Genomic DNA, 17,637 nt, shown 5'->3' with positions numbered 1-17,637 from the left:
TAAGGATTATTATTCCTCACTTATAGATGGCATAAAGTTGTTGATGCTTCACCATTTACAAGTTATGGTCATGCAATAACTATGTTTTGGTTGAAAATGTGAAGACAGAAATGAGTGAGTGAGAGAGAGAGAGAGGGAGAGGGACAGAGATGTGTTATTACTGATGGTCTTTTCCGGGGAACAAAATTTTAATCAGAAGATTCTAGTGAAAAATCAGTTAGGTTTGAAATAGATGAAATGCTTAAAAGGAAAAATGATTTGCATTCAAAGTGATTTAAGATTGAATAAATGTTTGAGAAACATTTTGGGTTCTATTTATTTTCATGAACTACTTATTTGATTCTATTTCATATGTTAAAACAATTTATTTTAAGTTTTAGGTGCATATATAAAGTTAATATGTTAGCTTGGATCTATTTTGAAGACTAACCATAACATTTTTAAAAGTATATAAAAACTACAAAGAGTATAAATGGAAAGAGAGAGAGAGAGAGAGAGAGAGAGAGAGAGAGAGAGAGAGAGGGAACTCATACAACATTTAGCTGAATGATTGAGCTCATAGATTGTAAAAGTAAAACAAAATTTCTATGTAAATATAAATAAGATTTAAAGAATATTTTGTGAGAATTGAACATTATTATTTCAATTTTTCTTGTAGGTGGTTAATAAATGTATTCAGTTTTTTAATTATAGAATATTTTTTCAAGTCTTAGATATGTTCTTTCCATTGGGTAATTCATTTGTAAATGTTTCAAGAATTTTAAGTTTTGCTTAGTCATTTAGTGAACTCAGATTAAACCACAAAATCTAATGAAGTTTCTGCTCAGAATTTTCTACCAGTATGGCTACATAATGTGAATAATAATTCCTTTCTTTTTTCATGGTATTCCATTGCAGTCAATAGATTTTCACACATAGATGGATCATGATGATATATTTTTTTCTGTATAAATATTTCAATTTTTCAAAATATAGAAGGCATATATAGAATCATACTTCTAGTATATTAATGTAATATTAAATATTATAAAATTGTCATTCGTTCTCTATTTTTCTAAGTTTAATGTATTCTGATTTAAGTATTAGACATTTTTAAAAAGTAATGTTTTAACTAGTATGTTTTGGATCTCTTGTTTCTTTTTAGAGTGTCAGTAAATGTCTGTGTTATCCTCAGGTATAATTCAAGAAAGTAATTTTGAAGAGAAGGTGTGCATGTGCAAATATTTAACAATGAATCCCAGTACAATGTACAATTAAAATACACTGGTTTAAAATTTTTTAAATATATAAATTGAATTTTTTTAAAAGCTTATTGGCCACAAGCTTCTCTATAGTTTCTCTGGTGATTTTACTATTACTATGTACATTCAGGCAATAACTTAAACGTTACTATGACTGTATTTTCTTACTTGTTTACCTGCCACATCTTTACTGCTACTGGTGGAACTAGATAGCAATATTCCCAGCTATGTATAACCACTGCATCCTAGCATTCATCTTAGGCCATATCACATCATGAGACATTTTTGCTCCTCTTAGAACTTCAGCCTTAGAATTTAGAACTTACAAAATGAAAAAATGCTATGTAATTTCCTATGTTATCTTTAATATTCTTCCCTAGTATGACTGAAAGTTTCAGATTCTCCTTTTGTCCCTGAAATAGAATAGACAAAGCTGATGGTAATAATAAACTTCATAGAATTAGCCATTTCCACGGCCCAACTTTCAAAGCTGTGCATATTTGGCATTTTTATGTATGTGCCCTATATCCATTTTGCAATTTATTAATCCCATTAGGTAGGAATTCTATATAATTAGCTTCTAACCTTTTTACATTATATCCTGCTATAATCTAATGGGTATTAACTCTCTTCTGATTATGAAAAATTCTAGAAGTAACTAGTGTCCCTAAATTTCTTAGAACTCATGTTTTCTGCAAGTATATAAAAATAGATTAAAGATTTATTGGGATAATTTTATGGCCAAATCCTTCAGCTCCAGGTTGAGAGGGGAAAAATATCTTGTAATACATTCATCAGGCAAGTTTATGGATCTTTAAAATTCAAACAGATAAATCCATGTGATCCTCATTACATGGAAAGAAACAAGAAAATCAATAATAGTCAAAAAATAAACTACAATTGAACATTAAAATGTAGTTCTCACTATTGCAAAGGCAAATAATTCTGCATCAAACTGGGAAGAGAAAAGAAAGTTTAAAGATGTTTATGTTCTAACCTGGGATTAGCATTTAAAAAGTAGGATCAGGGAAGAGAGTAGGAAGATTTAAGGAGGATGACACTAAAAGTTAAATCTCTGGTTGATTTTCTACTTGGTTGCCTAGTCTTGATATTTTATTTCTTGAGCTTAAGGACTCCACTAGAGGATGTGATCTTCTTAACTATGGCATCTTGTACCAAGGCCCAGTCTTCCAGGAGATTTTGCATTAAGGTGGCAAATGGACAAGTTCTCCAGAAATGTTGCATTTCTGCAATTGCTCAAATTAATTGAGTAACTTTGATCATGATCTGGCAAGATAGTAAATAGCAGAAATGTCTCAGCTCCCTGAGAGTTGAATTTAAAGTGAGCTCACCTCTTGTCCTTTTGATGATAGTTACAAGCTTGTACCTTTATCCTCTAGGGTTTTCCTATCAGTAGCCCATTTATGGTCTTATGGCACTGAAAAAGCATTCATTTGACCTTAAAATTCAATAATGAGTTAAGCAGAATAAATAGCTACACAGGCCAGTCCAAGGTCGCAGAGCTTCTGTTCCAAATTTTCATGTACTTCATGCATATGCATATGCATATGCTTCAGTTTTTAGAAAGAAAGGATTATAATCAGGGTAGAAATGAATATTGGAACCCTGACATTTTGCACATTGCTCTGTGTAAAGGGAAGACTGCAGAATCAAATTCTGGATGTCCAAATGTGCTCAGAGTACCAACATGCCTTTCTTCCTACTTAAATATTCTCTAGGACATTGTACACATTTGACAAAAGGACTATTGTTAAAAGCAGAAAACTCTACAGAATGTTTACTCTTGGAGAGAGGGTGATGGGGTTAAGCTTAGTTAAACCCTGGACATTCGATTTAGCAGAAGGTATCAGATTGAGGCTTCTTGATTTACTGAGGGTTCACTCTAACACATATACACTGTTAGAAAAAGTAGACAAGTAGGGCTTTGTGATTTGTATCAAATGGGTTCATGAAAAAATCCAAGAAATTAAAAAAAAAAAAAAACAAGTGCAATAAGCAAATTACAGAAAATGTCTTACTATTAAGAAGGGTCAGGATGGGTTGTGGATTTAGAAAGCATGGATAACTAATTATTATACAAATATCTTTTCTAATTGAATCTTAAGATGTGACAAGCTTATTCTCCTTCTTCAAGCAGTAATTTTTCAAAATGTGATTCCACAACCTCTGCTACACCAGCCAACACCTGGCAATTTGTTAGAATAAAAATTCTTGGGCCTTACCCCAGTCCTACTGAGTTAAAACTCTGGGTAGAGGGGCCAGTGCTCTGTATTAATAAGACCTCTAGGGGATTCTGATTCATGATAAAGTTTGAGATAAGCCCTTTCCTAAACTACAGAATCTGAATCTCCAGAATATACTCAGATTCTAAATACAAGATAACTTTACAGAATTTTTCACTTTTGTATTTATAATAATTCATATATATTTAGAGACAATGAATTGAATATTTTGATGAAAAATATATATCTCTATATTATATGAATTCTATATTAATACTCCCATTTTTCCTTCTAAGCTTTCATTGTTAGTATTTTATGTATTGGCTTGTCTCTACATTGGAAATCATAAAAAATCCTTATAAATATCACATTGTTATCACATGTTTGTAGCACCTATTCTGTTAGTTGGGAAAGGAAATGTCTAGATACTTCTTATATTCTGTAGGCCTTGTTTTCTTCTTGGATAAAATAAAGGAGCTGAACTTGAATTTGGAAATCTCTTCCATTTCTTAAGATATATAGATTACAAAATTGCTAAATATTTTCTCTCTTCTGTACTGTAAGCATCTTCACAAAGATATTTAGAGTTGCTATTTGTTCTTTGTTGTTGTTTGTAATTTGGAATATTTGAAGCCTCCTACATAGATACAGACTTTGCTGAAAAAATGGATAAAATAAGAGATGTTACTACTTCATTAAAGGTAAAAAGTAATTAAAGGATAGAGAATTTGTTAGGTGTCACAATATGGGAATCAGAATTTTTATGTTTTTATGAACTACAATTCAGATTCATGATATAACTTGATATATATCCTCCTATTAATCAAAATACACCACAGTTTGACTCCTGTTTTATTTTCCCCTTGAACTCAACACAGACCTTTGGCTCTAACCAAGCTAATTGCTCATTACTATGAAAACATGTTTTATTTATTCCTTCATTTTATGCTTGGCTCACATTATTTCTTCCTACCTACAATTTCTTCCATTCTACAACTTCTGCTCCTGTACTTCTCATGATGGGCCTTCATATCGTCTAAGAGTAGGGTCTATATCTTTCTTTTCATCGTTGCAACCTAGTGCCTAACGGACTTCCCATCATGTAGATAATGCTTAACACATATTCATTGAATGAATTTATTAATGGTTTCTGGATCATTCTTGTTCACTGGGTGACTAGAGCATAGTACATGCTCAGTAAATGTTGGGATGCTAGTGAGTAGATTTGTTTTCTAAGCCTAACTTTTCCTTCCCTTTACTGGATATAGCATTAATTGCAGTTCACTTATTTTGTGTTTGAAAATTCTTTGATTATCTTAATCAAAAGATGACATTTAAATCATTATAAATATTTCTTTAGTCAAATTGAAGAAACTCCTCAAATGTTCTTGGGTAAATTTTGATCTTCATCCTTTTAACATCTCACAACTGGGTACTACCACGACAGAGAACTCAGCATATTCTTGATGGATTCTGTATAAAAGAAATGCTGAATAGAACTCATTTTGAGGTGTGTCTGTGGTGGATACCTGGTTAGCTTTATGCTATTCTCTCTCTGCTTGCATGGTTGACATAACCTGAGTTGTGATTGCCGTGATGACTGGTGCCTGATTTGACTGCTCCTCCCCAGAAACGCTCAATTTTTGGCTCCCTCAGAGTGCTGCCTGGGTTGCAGCCGGCCCTCCGTCCCCGCTCCAGGGCCCACCCAGCTCCCTTCTGGCACTGAAGGCAGCGGCTGCTCTGCCACCCTTCTCTTCAGATAAGCATGGCTTGGAAATGCTATCTTTAGAGGTGATGAGTTTTTGTTTGGATAGAATTATGACTAGTATAAAGCCCACACATGCTAACAAGCCACAGAGTGCAAAATAATTATTGAAAGCAATTTGAGAGAAAAGTGGAAAATCATCTGAAGAAAAACCAAAATTGTTCATAATGCTTTCGCCCAATTTTTTGCTGTTGGATTGAATAGTGATTCTTCATTTTTCTGCTGCCAGGTAGCTTACACGGTGATGAACCTGTTCTTCTCTTAAACTTTATTTGCATTTTATTCTTTATTAAACATCCTTAGCTTTTTGACATTCTTTTCTGAATTGGCCAGAAAAGATACTATATGACAGTCTTAACCTCTTATTGGACAACTAAGGACAGATTTATCTTTTGTTTATATCTTGTTTTTCTTTACATAGCCTATGGAATCATTGAATGTCTTCTCTTTAGGCTCCTCCATGTGCATTAAGGTAACCTCTCCCATGGAAGTAACCTTTTCTACTTGAAAGGATACATATGCTCTGCCAATGGGTTCCAGGATGTGCTTGTAAATTCATATGATATATTTATTGTATTCCATATAATCTTTTTATTGCATTTGCAAGGCATATCTCATTCTAGGCTGCAGATTAGCTCTGCTTTTGCTTAAATGGGTTATTTTAAACTAATAGGACTGTACTCATCTTGAATTAGTTTTAATAGTGCTGCCAAATGACAAGGAGAATATGTGTAAAACATAAGTAATAAAATACATGGGCCTTAAAATTAAAAAAAAAATACTTTAGAAACAGTAGAGAAAGAGAATAGAATTGGTTCTTGGAATGCACAGGGTTATGCCATTAGCCCCACCGTGTAAAAAATATAAAGTGTCTGAGGGGGAATGTATGAGCAGAGGCGTGGCAGAGCTTATGCAGCACCCTGGCCTCTCCATTGCTCCGTAGCCTGGGCTGGACATAGAGGTTCTGTATGCTCCACAACCAAAGCCCCTGCAGAGAGGGCCCTACCTTGGCCAGTAGGTTGGGAGACTGATGCAAGAGTGAATGAGGCCTATCCCCACATCACATGACATATTCATAGGTTAGCTGAAGAGTCACTAAAAACCACTTTGCCTATATAAATAACAAGAAAGATGGAATATGACATTCAGATTACAGATTGTGCAAGCAGAAGGCCAAGATTTGAAAAGGAGAACCCCAGGTACCACCTTGCCTTCCAGGAATAATGGCATCAGCTAAAGGTCATATCTCTCTGGCAGCTATTATAGGTTAAGCTGGGTTAAGGAAATTTAGCTCTTCTAAGTTACTGAAAGGGGAAAGGAGAAGAGTCATCAATTCCCACTTGGGGAGGATAACCTACTTCTTTATGTCTGCACATCTTAAAATCCATTTTGAAGATAGAATAAAATAACCTAATATTTTTAAATATTCTAAATAATTCTTTGAACTGGAGTAATGCCAGTTGACCCATTTGAAAATAAATAAGAGCTGTAATTAAAAGCATTAAATAAGAGCTGTAATCTATAGACAACTTTCTTACTGGGTGCAGAGAAAAAGTTTAATGATAACATTATTTGAAAATTTAATGAGAACATTTTAGTATGGTAGCCATATGATTATCCTCATTTCAAAGATATAGTTTAGAATATTATATATGAAGATATACATTTGTGAATAAAGCATTTCTACCTTTTGGAGAAAGGCGAAATGTTATTGTTGTAAGAAGAAATATGAAGCATAAACAAAAGCTAAAGATGCATCTGACTGGAGTCTAACTATTCAATTTGTTTTTCCACCAAGCTTACCTATGTTTTGATGCATATATTATAGGAAGATATCTTCTATTATATCCTTCCAAGTCTGCAGCATTTGTTCTAACGTGTGGTGTACAGACTAGCATAGTCAAATTTAAGTGGAAACCCATTAGAAATGTAAATTTTTTTGCCCTCTCTACTTCAGACCTATAGAATCAGATGAGGGCAGAACCCAGCAATCTGTATTTTTAAAAACCCTGCCAGGTAATTCTACTGTAGAGTTTGAGAACTACTGCTCTGAATATATTCTTTATCTCCTCCTAATAGAGCATTCTGGGATGTAATTTCAACTTTATAACAACAAAACTGATTACATTACCCACACTTTTGTCCTTGTAAGGTTTAGATTAATTTTTAAAAAGTCTGTTTGGAAATTAACCATGTTTTACATTGAGTGACATGAAGGAGATTGTTGTTAGCATTTAAATTACTTTGTGTTATGAGATTCTCATTAATTACTTATGTTCTTGGTAGCTAAGCTTTATTGAAAGGACCTGTGCTGGCATTAATAAATGCAAACAAAGTGGAAGGTCTTGAGGTTAATGAGATAATGAAACATTAATCTGTGTTTCTTCTTTAATGTAAAATGGAGATTCATCAGGTTCACTTTATATACTTTACATTTGTCTTTCCAGGAGGAACAAAGTATGCTAGCTATGGAGGATGAGGGCACAGTACAGCTTCCACTGGAAGGGCATTATAGGTAAGATATACATTTAAAAACACATCCATGTCAGTAATAGAATATGTTGATATGTACTCTAAGAACTTCACACTGTATGGATGCTCATAGAGGTTTGCTGAAGTTGTGTTAGAGGAGAGACTGAAACTAGAAATTCGATTAACCAGGTTCCAGTACTAAGTTCTGCCCATACTGACTGGGTGACTATACCCAAGTAGCATAAAATGATGTGGGGTAGGAGCTGTTGTCTGAAATATTTTCTTCTCATATTTTATGATGTTTATAAAAGAATCCTTTTAAAAGGAGCAAATAGAGGACAGGGGTAAGATTCACTTCTGGACTAAATAAGATAGGCATTCACCAAATTGATCACCGGTCAATATTTTAACTCGGGGAATTTACCCCTTAAGATAAAAAGTTAAATCTATTTCTTGAGCTAGAGGAATCAGTTCTATTAATCATTTTAGGAAAGATTTATGCAATTCCCACAAATATGCTAATATTCTTTACATACAATAGGAAAAAATAAGTTTTATAAGTTGTAATAAATATTTTTGCAAGTATTTGGCCAATAATATTCTCTCTCTTTCTCCCCACACACACACTGTTCCACTCACCCCTCCCTCTCTCTTGCTATAGTTTAGTTTAGTTTTCTTGTAAATTCTATTTTAAGTACCATTTAATACCCAATTTTATGGATTCAGTGTTCTTAAGGATAATTTAAGGCTTGCCAGCAAAAAAAAAAAACAGGGGATAATTTCCACTGAGGGAGGAATTTGTCATAGTGTTAAAGACAAAATAGGAATATTTTGGAGCTTTAGGGTATATTCTAAAATCATATTTCCTAAAAAGTTTTAAATAAAATCACATAGCACTTAACGGTGAGTATAAGTATAGAAGGCATTTTTACTTTCTTTCTTTCTTTTTTTTTTCTTTCTGCAATACTTAAAATCTAAAATCCTCTTGATTTAGTGGAACCAGTATATTTCCAAATGTATTCTATGGAAACCTAGTCTCATGGGGCAACACTCCCTGAAGAGCCTGATAATGAAATAAGTTTGGAAAACATTCCATATTGCATTCCAGTTTGAAAATTCACAATGTACAACTGCATATGAAATAATCTAAGTGTAGTATTGGATTTTTAAAATGAAGTTTGACTTTGTCTAATCTAGCACTTTCTAAACTCTTGCTCATAGCCCCTTATAATGTAATATCATGAAAAACTTGTGTTTCACATGATGATTCTTTTTAAATTAGTTGATCTCATGTTTTGTGTTACTAGGAAGCTCTCTTTCCAGGCAGATTAGAGGAATTAAAGAGCACCTTTCTAGATTGGGTAAAGTAGAGACCCAAGTTTTTTGTTTGTTTGTTTGTTTTTTTCCATCTTCAATGTTGAGTTGTTGCCCTCTTGTGAGCAATCACCGATTTGGTTCCTGTGAGGTCAGCTTAGGACTTCTATAGGACATGATTTTTGTCATGGTAGTTTTACCTACACAAAAAGAGAGAGATTTTCTGTTATAGAAACTTTATTTCACTTGGTAAATAATTAATTGCTACTGCCATTTGGTTGTTTCTACCCCTGAGGATGTTTTGCAGCATCCTGGATATAACCTATAATTGGTGCCATTTTAAAATGTAATAAAAGCATCAGGTATAGTACAGGCTCTGATATTGTAGGTTACCCTAGATATGTGGAAAGAGCTCTGCCAAAGATACAGGCTGCATTCATCTGTTAAAAAACAGTTTTCATGTAAGTAAGTACCAAATACATGAATGAATGATCAAGAATCACATCCTTATGAAATTTATATTTAAGTAGAGTAGAAATGGAGGACAGAACATTAAAAAAATGAACAAGTAATATAGTATAGTATTTCAGATGGTGAAAACTGCAGTGAAGGCAAATATCAAATAAAAGGGAAGGGTGTGGTATGAGGAGATGGAAATAGTAATTCTAATTAGAGTGGTTGACAAGAGCCTGAGAAGGTGATGTTGGAACAAAGAGAGGAAAGTTATATATGGTGGGATGAAATACTTGTGAGGGCAGAAGAAAGATCTAGAACAAGGCCCTGAAACCTTTAGTGTTCTACAATGGTCAGGAGGCCATTGTATTGTGGCTGAATGAGCCAGGGCAAGATGGAGGAGATGAAGTAGAGGTTGCGGGGGCATAAAGCTCGATATGGATCACTGTGAGAACTCAGTGCTTACTGAGTAAGTGGGAGCAACTGCAGGGCCCACACCTGCAGACCAGGGATCTGCATGGCTGTAAATGCCAGGTGCAAGAGCCTAAGCAGTCCACATGTAGAATCTAATCTGTTATGTGAAACAAATTTTTAAAAACTGCAGCCCAGTCAGGTGTGGTGTCCTAGTCCTATTATCCCAGAGACTCCAGAGGCTGAGGAAGGAAGATCACAGGTTCAACAATTTAGAGATAACATCTCCAAATAAAAAGAAAATAAAGAAACTGAGGGACTGAGGATATAACACAGTGTTAGAGTGCCCCAGGTTCATGTCCCCAGTTCCACCAAATAAAAAAAGTAAGAAGAAGAAGAAGAGGAAAAAAGAAGAAGAAAAGAAAAAAAGAAACTGCAGCCCAAACCTGTATCTTTACAATTAGAATCTTTTCTTTAGATCTTTTGAGTTTTTCTAATAATTGAGAGAGTCTTTCTATATTTCTTAATTTTTGATTATTAAAAATCCTGTAAAATAAATAAAATTTGGTACATATGTACAACAAAATATTATTCAACCTTAAAAGGAAAGAAATTCTGACATAAGCAACAGTATAGCTGAACCTTGAGGACATTAAGCTGAATGAAATAAACACTCACAAGAAGATAAATACTGTTTTATCTAACTTATATGAGGCCCTTAAAGTAGTCACAATCATAGAGACAGAAAGTGGTTGCTAAGGACTGGGAGAGGAGGAACAGGGATTTATTGTTTAATGCACATAGAATTTCAGTGTTAAGAGATGGAAAGTGTTCTGAAGATGGATGGGGCAGTGGTTTTATGTTATGAATGTATTTAATAACATTTAACTGTGCAGTTAAAGATGGCTAACATAGTAAATTTTATATTACACGTATTTTACCACAATAAAAATGGAAAAAAACAATTTCATATAGACATAAAATTGTCCTATATTTAGTTTCTGTCCTTGAATAACCACAGTTACTTATTTAATGTTTATTATTTCATTTTTTGGTAAACTCCTAAATAGAGATGATCCATCTGTGATAAATATTTCCGATGAAATGTCAAAGACTGCCTTGTGGAGGAACCTTTTGATTACTGCCGATAACTCAAAAGATAAGGAGTCAAGCTTTCCTTCTAAAAGGTTTGAATTTTAAGATAATGAGGTGTACTGTTTCTAATTATTTTATGAAATCAATCTACTAGCGAAAGAATGATATTGGTTTCCATCAAATTTATATCTAAAATGGTTCAGAAAATTCATTTTGAAAATGGTCAAAATTGTCTTTTTTACAAATGTTATTATGTTTTCCAACATTTCACTTGAAAATAAAAAGCTCACTCCAAAACTAGCACAGTGGGGGGAAATGGAGGTATAAGTGAGTTCTAATGCATGGCATTTTTGGACATTTATTTTGGCCTACTCTTTTGCTGTATGATTTTATTGTATTCCATCATCACCCACCCTGGACCCCCTCAGATGTGTGCCCACATTTACCACTTCCTATTTCCTTTTTGAAAAGAAATATCACATACAGTGGGGATTTTATGTTCAGTATATTGCTAGTCCCCTATCTCAGGTCCCTGAAAATTTTTACTCACCTCCTTACCCTGAAACTTTTGGCTTTCAAAAGTTCTACCCATTCTTGTTTATTTATAAATATGCAAACAACTCCTAGAGTTGTCTCTGGTGATTTTATGTGCATGCGGAGGGATAGGTATGTCCTCAGATATCAAGAATTGTAATGAAATGTTCTATTGAATTTTCCAGAATTTATAAATAAGAATCTAAACTATACCATCCTGTCTTCTCAGTTGCTAATCTGAAGAAAAAGGAATTCCTTTGCTATGCTAGTGTCTCTTATTAGAAAGCAATTGAAGCAATTTGGGATGGTGTTATGGTTATTAAGTTTCTTTATTCTCATAACCTTAAATTAACTTTTTCTACTTAATTTTTATATTACATTTTGTCATAAGCTCCCCTTCCTAATCACTCTAGAAGCTGATTCCCCAAAGGTAAGACTCTCTCCCTTACACCTACTCCTTGGCTGCATTTACTTATGTTAAATGGTGTCTTCTGGAAACCCGATCAGCCTGTGTCTTCTGTGTGGATTTTGGGGAGGCAAAAGACATAGAAAGTCTTGGGCTCAGATCTAGTATCAGACTGAGTTCTGTGCTGCTCCTGTTACTAGTCAGCTCTTTAAGTGGCTCTGAAACTTGAATAAACTTTGTTCCATCCACAACTTATACAAATGCAACATATATAAATCAATAAATCTCACAGAACTGTATTTAGTACTGACATTAAATTTTTAGATTGGGAATAGAAAATTTGTCCTTTTAATTAGGAAATTAATAAATGGAAACTCAGAGATTCCATTTATGTTACCATGAAGCATCCCTACCTTCAAGTCTTACCTGACTTCATGAGTCATAATTGGAAACATGGACTAGAAAGCAAGACTACTTTATACTTGGAGAATATATCTCTTGTTGCTGGCTTTTGTCACCCCAAAATGTCATACTGCTTCAGTGTCACCTCTACACCAGACAGAATATATAGGACAAACAGTGGATGAGAAGAGTCTTCACCCCAGGGGCCGGGTTGCAATCCTCTCTCTGTCTCTGTCTTCTTCTGTCTCTCTAACTCTCAACTCCTCCAAGACTTACTCCATAGGATATTAATATAAATTATTCAGTGGAATGTCTCCAAGATCTTTGTTTGATATCTTTGAACAGGGCTTCAAAACCACCACATATTTATTTGCTTGGGTCAAGAGGCAGCAGTGTTTTATTCTAAAACATGCTTTATCATCCTTTCCCCAAAATATCTGCTATAGTCTTAGATTAAAAAGAAAATATATACATTTAAAATACAAAATCCATGCCAGCTTTGGAAGCTGAGGCAGGAGAATTGCTGATTCAAAGCCAGACTCAGTGACTTAGTGAGACTTAAGCAGCTTAATGAGACCCTATCTCAAAATAAAAAGTAAAAAATAAAAAATAAAAGGTCTGGGGTTAAGTGCCCTGGAGTTCAATCCCTGGTACCAAAACCAAAATCAAAACCAAAACCAAAATCAAAACAAAACAATGAAATCCAGGTTGATGAGCTCAAAGTAAGAAGTAAAATGCCAGCTGTGGGAAATATCTGTAGAATTTGAAATAATCTTGTAGATTGCTTTTCTTCCTGAATTAAAAAGATGCGTGTCCCAAATTGTTTCTCTGTTTTTCTTTGGTTCAAGTAAAAGGTTTTATGGCATGATTTTTCAGTACTTCTTAAAGTTAAGTATTAAAGTCAAGTTATGCTTTCCACCAGAAAAACCTAGTCATATTTTTTAAAATATGACTTGATTACTTCAGAAGTAGATTAACTCTAGTGAACAGTGTAATGTGCTTTTAGTAGGTTCAACTTTAAATAGATCATCCTTTAAACCTTGATAGAACCACTTGTTTTTCATTCTTTGAATATACACTCCCACTGACCTGAGGTTCAAACTATTATGGAATGAATGTTTACCCGGATATCTTTACTTTTTCATGTGATACAATCTGTGGCTTTTCTCATGAAAAATCTCTTTCTGAGTGGTTAACATCTTTCATCTTTTTAATTGTGGGAACTGTAACAGAGTGTGGCTTTCAGAAATCCTAAAATCACCAATCCTAATAACATGAATATGGTGCCAAAACTACCACTTTCTCTTGGTATCTGTTGAAGGCACTAAAGTATAACAACCAGAAACTAGGAAAAGTGGGTACCTGTTAGAGTATTCATTGGCCAAAAAAAAAAAAAAAAGAGACCTAAGATGTCAAGTTACCAGGACCTGTATCTCTCAGGACCTAAGCTGGTTCTATGCAGCCTTTGATCCAGTCCCCTCAGTTATTTTCCTTCCTATCCCTGGCTACATAATATGACTCAGAGAAGCTTAGGTACCCTTTGTAATAAAGTTTAGCAGTAATTATTTCATTAATATTTTATTATTTCATTCACTCATTGACATTCACACTTGCCAAACATATTTTACCTAGTTTGACAACAAGTAGAATCTAAGAATGAAACACAAGTTCTACCTCATCCATAGGATGTCTCCTTTTGATCTTAGTTTAATAGTCCCATACATACGAGCTCCTCTGAAGCTTATGTGATGGATTGGTAGAAATAGGTCTCATTAAAGACCACATTGCATCAGAATAGGTGAGCAACTGCTGTGTTTTATAAAACTGATGCCCACAATCAACTTTTCATGGGAAGGTACCTGTCAATGCTAGGAAAGGCAGCATTGGTTTTGCCTTGGTGGCAGAGGGTGGGCTCTGGGGCAACTTATTATTGCTTCTCCCTCCCCAGCCTACCCCTGCACTCCCCACAATCTTATTCTATCCTGGATTCTTCTCCTTTGCTCTGATTTCCTAGGCCTAGTCTCTCTAATCATTGCTCAGTAAATATTGTTCATAATAACTGCTTTTAGTACAACCGAAAAGTAACAGCTTCATAGATTTCTTAGCAGCATGACAGTATTGGGTCACTTTTTCCTCTCTTGAAATACTGCTTGCTTACATTTTAAATTTTAACTCTTCAAGTACAAAGATAGTCTTATCTATATTGTATTCCTAGGTCTTTGCAGAATGTCTGGCACATAACAGATATGCAGTATGTTTTTTTGCAATAATACATAATATATATGTAATATGCATCTGTAATAATTAAAGCAATAAATTGACTGGCATCTAAACAATGATTTAATAGGGAATCTGGAGAGCCATACAAGAAGAAGATTCAAACTAAGAATATTTTTCACAGAAGTCTTGAGCTAGTTATAAAATTTCTGCTTCATAGTTTGCTGAAATCTAATTTGCTAGCAAAACCAATAATTTTAATGAGAGAAAAACGGTGTTTTATAACCAAAAGACTCAATATAACTGAAGCAGACCAGAAGGAAGCTCATCTGTGGATCAAGGTGATAATCAGATTTTTTTTTCTTCACTGCCTGGTGACTAATAGTGCCATTGAGAACTCATTCATTTATCAAAAGGTCATGGACCTCCTATGTTCCAAAGTATTATATGCATAGGAATTGTACAGTTGTAGAGGCCAGTACAATTGTCCTTCACAATTTCCTGTTAAATATTTCATAAGGCAGAGTCCATTGGAAATGGAAATACCAGTGTCGGTATGCTGGAATTGAGCTATAAGAGAAATTAGGCCATTGGTACAAAACTCAAATTTATAGATGAAGATACTGAGTTTCAGAGAGATTAAATAACTGTCACAAGGTCATGCAGCTCATTCTTAGCTTCTAGGAACTGAACCCAGATCTTCCAACTCTAAACCCAGGGGTCCCTGCACTGCCCATTCTGCCTTCTTACATTGATTTTGTTTGGCAGAAGAATTTGGGAGCCAGGTAAAGTCCAAGGAAAAGTTAATGTAGAAAGCAGGATATCCGACACTTGTCATATAAAAGAAATTTAAAGTAGAAGAAAGTGAGTCATACAGATAGAGGAGTTAAAAATACAGAGTTAAGACTCTCAACACATCATGTGCACACTGTCATCTCTTCTCATGGAAAGAGAAAAGAAAAAGGAAAAAAGTTGCTTTGCTCTGACCTGTAAGGAGTATGTGCTGAGAAGTGTGGCAGGCATAAACCCGGGTGCCATAGACACTCGCTCACACCAGCTCTGAGCGCTGGCAGCGTGCCACAGATGGCAGAAGCTCCGGCACTTCTTACCTGATGGTGCCGGGTGGTGGTGACAACTGAGAAGGGCTGTTTCTAGCTTGAATTGGAGGAAAAACAATTTTAAAAACACACTCTTAGAATGTGTCTAAGTTATTGACCACTGAGAAAGCTGCATAGGAAGACCCGTAGAAATACAGAGTTTGATTACTTTATAACTTGGAGAAGAGTTATAAAACCCCAGGATGTCTTCCCCTCAACTGTTTCATAAATGTATATTAAGGGTTGAAGTTAACTATAAAATGCTGTGGATTCTTCCAATTTAGGGCTTCAGAGGCTGGTTGTAGGTTATCCTGTGTCATCAGTGGCGAGGGGCACAGAGATGTCCTCCACTCAGAGGGCTCTGCTGTGCACTGGAGGTACTAGGGGAATAAGCATTCCATCCTACTGGAAGCACTCTCTATGTGAGCTTCATGTATATGAGCATGTTGTTGGAATTTTCCATGAACACTTCATTGGAAGAGTAGGAAAAATATACAGTGAGAAAATATTGACCAAATGGACAAAAATGGTAGAGTTACATTACCAGCTTGACCGTCAGTAAAGTTGATTAGAAGGTGAGATTAAACAGAAACCATTCAGGAATGAGTTTATTCTAGAAGTGAAGTGAAGCGAAGCAACATTCCTCTGATGTAAAGGCTAAGGGCTTGTTTGTAAAGATTTTGAAAGCATCTGGAGAGCAGAGTGCAGAATCACCCATATACAGATCAGGGAGATATGTCAGTATTACCTGACTGAGACCCAATCCTCACCAAAGATTAAGATCCAGTTCATGCACAAAGGAGGGGCCACTTGCAGAGTCCAGAAATACCTCTAGCAGCATCTTGTTTGTGTCATTTACTGGTGTTAGTGCTATCTTAAAATGGGGCATGACTGGCATTTTCAACTATCATCAATGACTCATTTCCTAAAAGTAGACCATGTTATTAATCTTGCATGCTTTAGAACTGTTTTAAAATGTCTGAGTTTTGTTTTCAGTGTCTGTTTTTGAATTTCCCCCTCTCTGCAGTTCTTGGTTTCTATCTCAATGAGTGCAGAGGATTTTAATTGTTGCTTCACAGCATGAGAGAGCAATGCCTACGGGCTCTTGTGTTGCTTGGGGGTTGATGAGTTTTGTGTGTAAAGCAAGCAAATCTCAATGTAGCCATGCTGGATTGCAGTAATAAATTTCTCTTTCTTTTCCCTTGTAGCACTGAAAGCCGAAAAGAGAAGAAAGCTGACTCAGGGAAAGGTGTTGACAGGGAGACTTGTCTATGACTTGATCTTCAATTTATTTTTTTTCATATATATGAGAAGAGTGTCACAATTATTAATAAAACTGCTTTGATCATGTATTGTAAATTCTGTTTCTCATCCCCAATCCACCTTCATACTGTAAGTAGTGCAATACTTGTTTCATTTCTGTGTTTAACCTTCTGAGCAGTGAGACAACCTTGTGAGCAGATACAATAGCTAATGCAAGAATCCGTGTTGTGTTCCTTGCTGTAAGGCATTTATAAACACTGAATTCTCATTGTCAGCTTTATGAGAGCAATAGCTTTCTTAAAGAGATAAGTCATATTTGCCTAGTTTGTATTTTCCTACTTTAGTAACCTGAAGATGCCTGATAATTTCATTCAGAAGAATTTTGAAAGGTAGTCTTACTTCTTTTTATTTTTATAGATTAGCATTAGTGACTTACTTAAAAAAAATCAAACAGTTAGTTTGAAAGCATTTTTAATAATAATATTTATGCACTTCCTTGATTTAATATGATACATTTAATACTTAAAAATTTATATGTAACCAAAACTTACAGTCATTTGAAAAAAAAATCTATAACCTGTTCACAGCTTGTTAAAAACAATCAGATACTAATGCAATGAGTCAACTAGTATTTGCTTAAAATTCAAGTTGTGAATATATGATCAAATATTAGGCTTGTATGAAATGCTTTAGAAAAACTTTGTAATGGTTTTGTGGGATTTAT

General features: G+C 34.6%; 1 protein-coding gene across 3 annotated transcripts in view; it reads left to right on the top strand.

Moving 5' to 3' along the window:
- The window catches only part of Slc4a10 (solute carrier family 4 member 10), a 194,389-nt gene extending 177,464 nt beyond the window's left edge, over positions 1-16,925 (top strand). For all 3 annotated transcript variants that reach the window (XM_076866182.2, XM_076866180.2, XM_076866181.2), the window contains 3 exons: positions 7,697-7,764; positions 10,970-11,086; positions 16,859-16,925. In XM_076866182.2, coding sequence (XP_076722297.2) covers positions 7,697-7,764; positions 10,970-11,086; positions 16,859-16,925 — 252 coding nt within the window. The remainder of the gene's footprint in view (positions 1-7,696; positions 7,765-10,969; positions 11,087-16,858) is intronic.
- Positions 16,926-17,637: the final 712 nt, after the last annotated feature.

This window comes from Callospermophilus lateralis, chromosome 9 (assembly GCF_048772815.1).
Source record: "Callospermophilus lateralis isolate mCalLat2 chromosome 9, mCalLat2.hap1, whole genome shotgun sequence".
Lineage (NCBI taxonomy): Eukaryota > Metazoa > Chordata > Mammalia > Rodentia > Sciuridae > Callospermophilus > Callospermophilus lateralis.
This window is presented reverse-complemented; position numbering and strand designations above follow the sequence as displayed.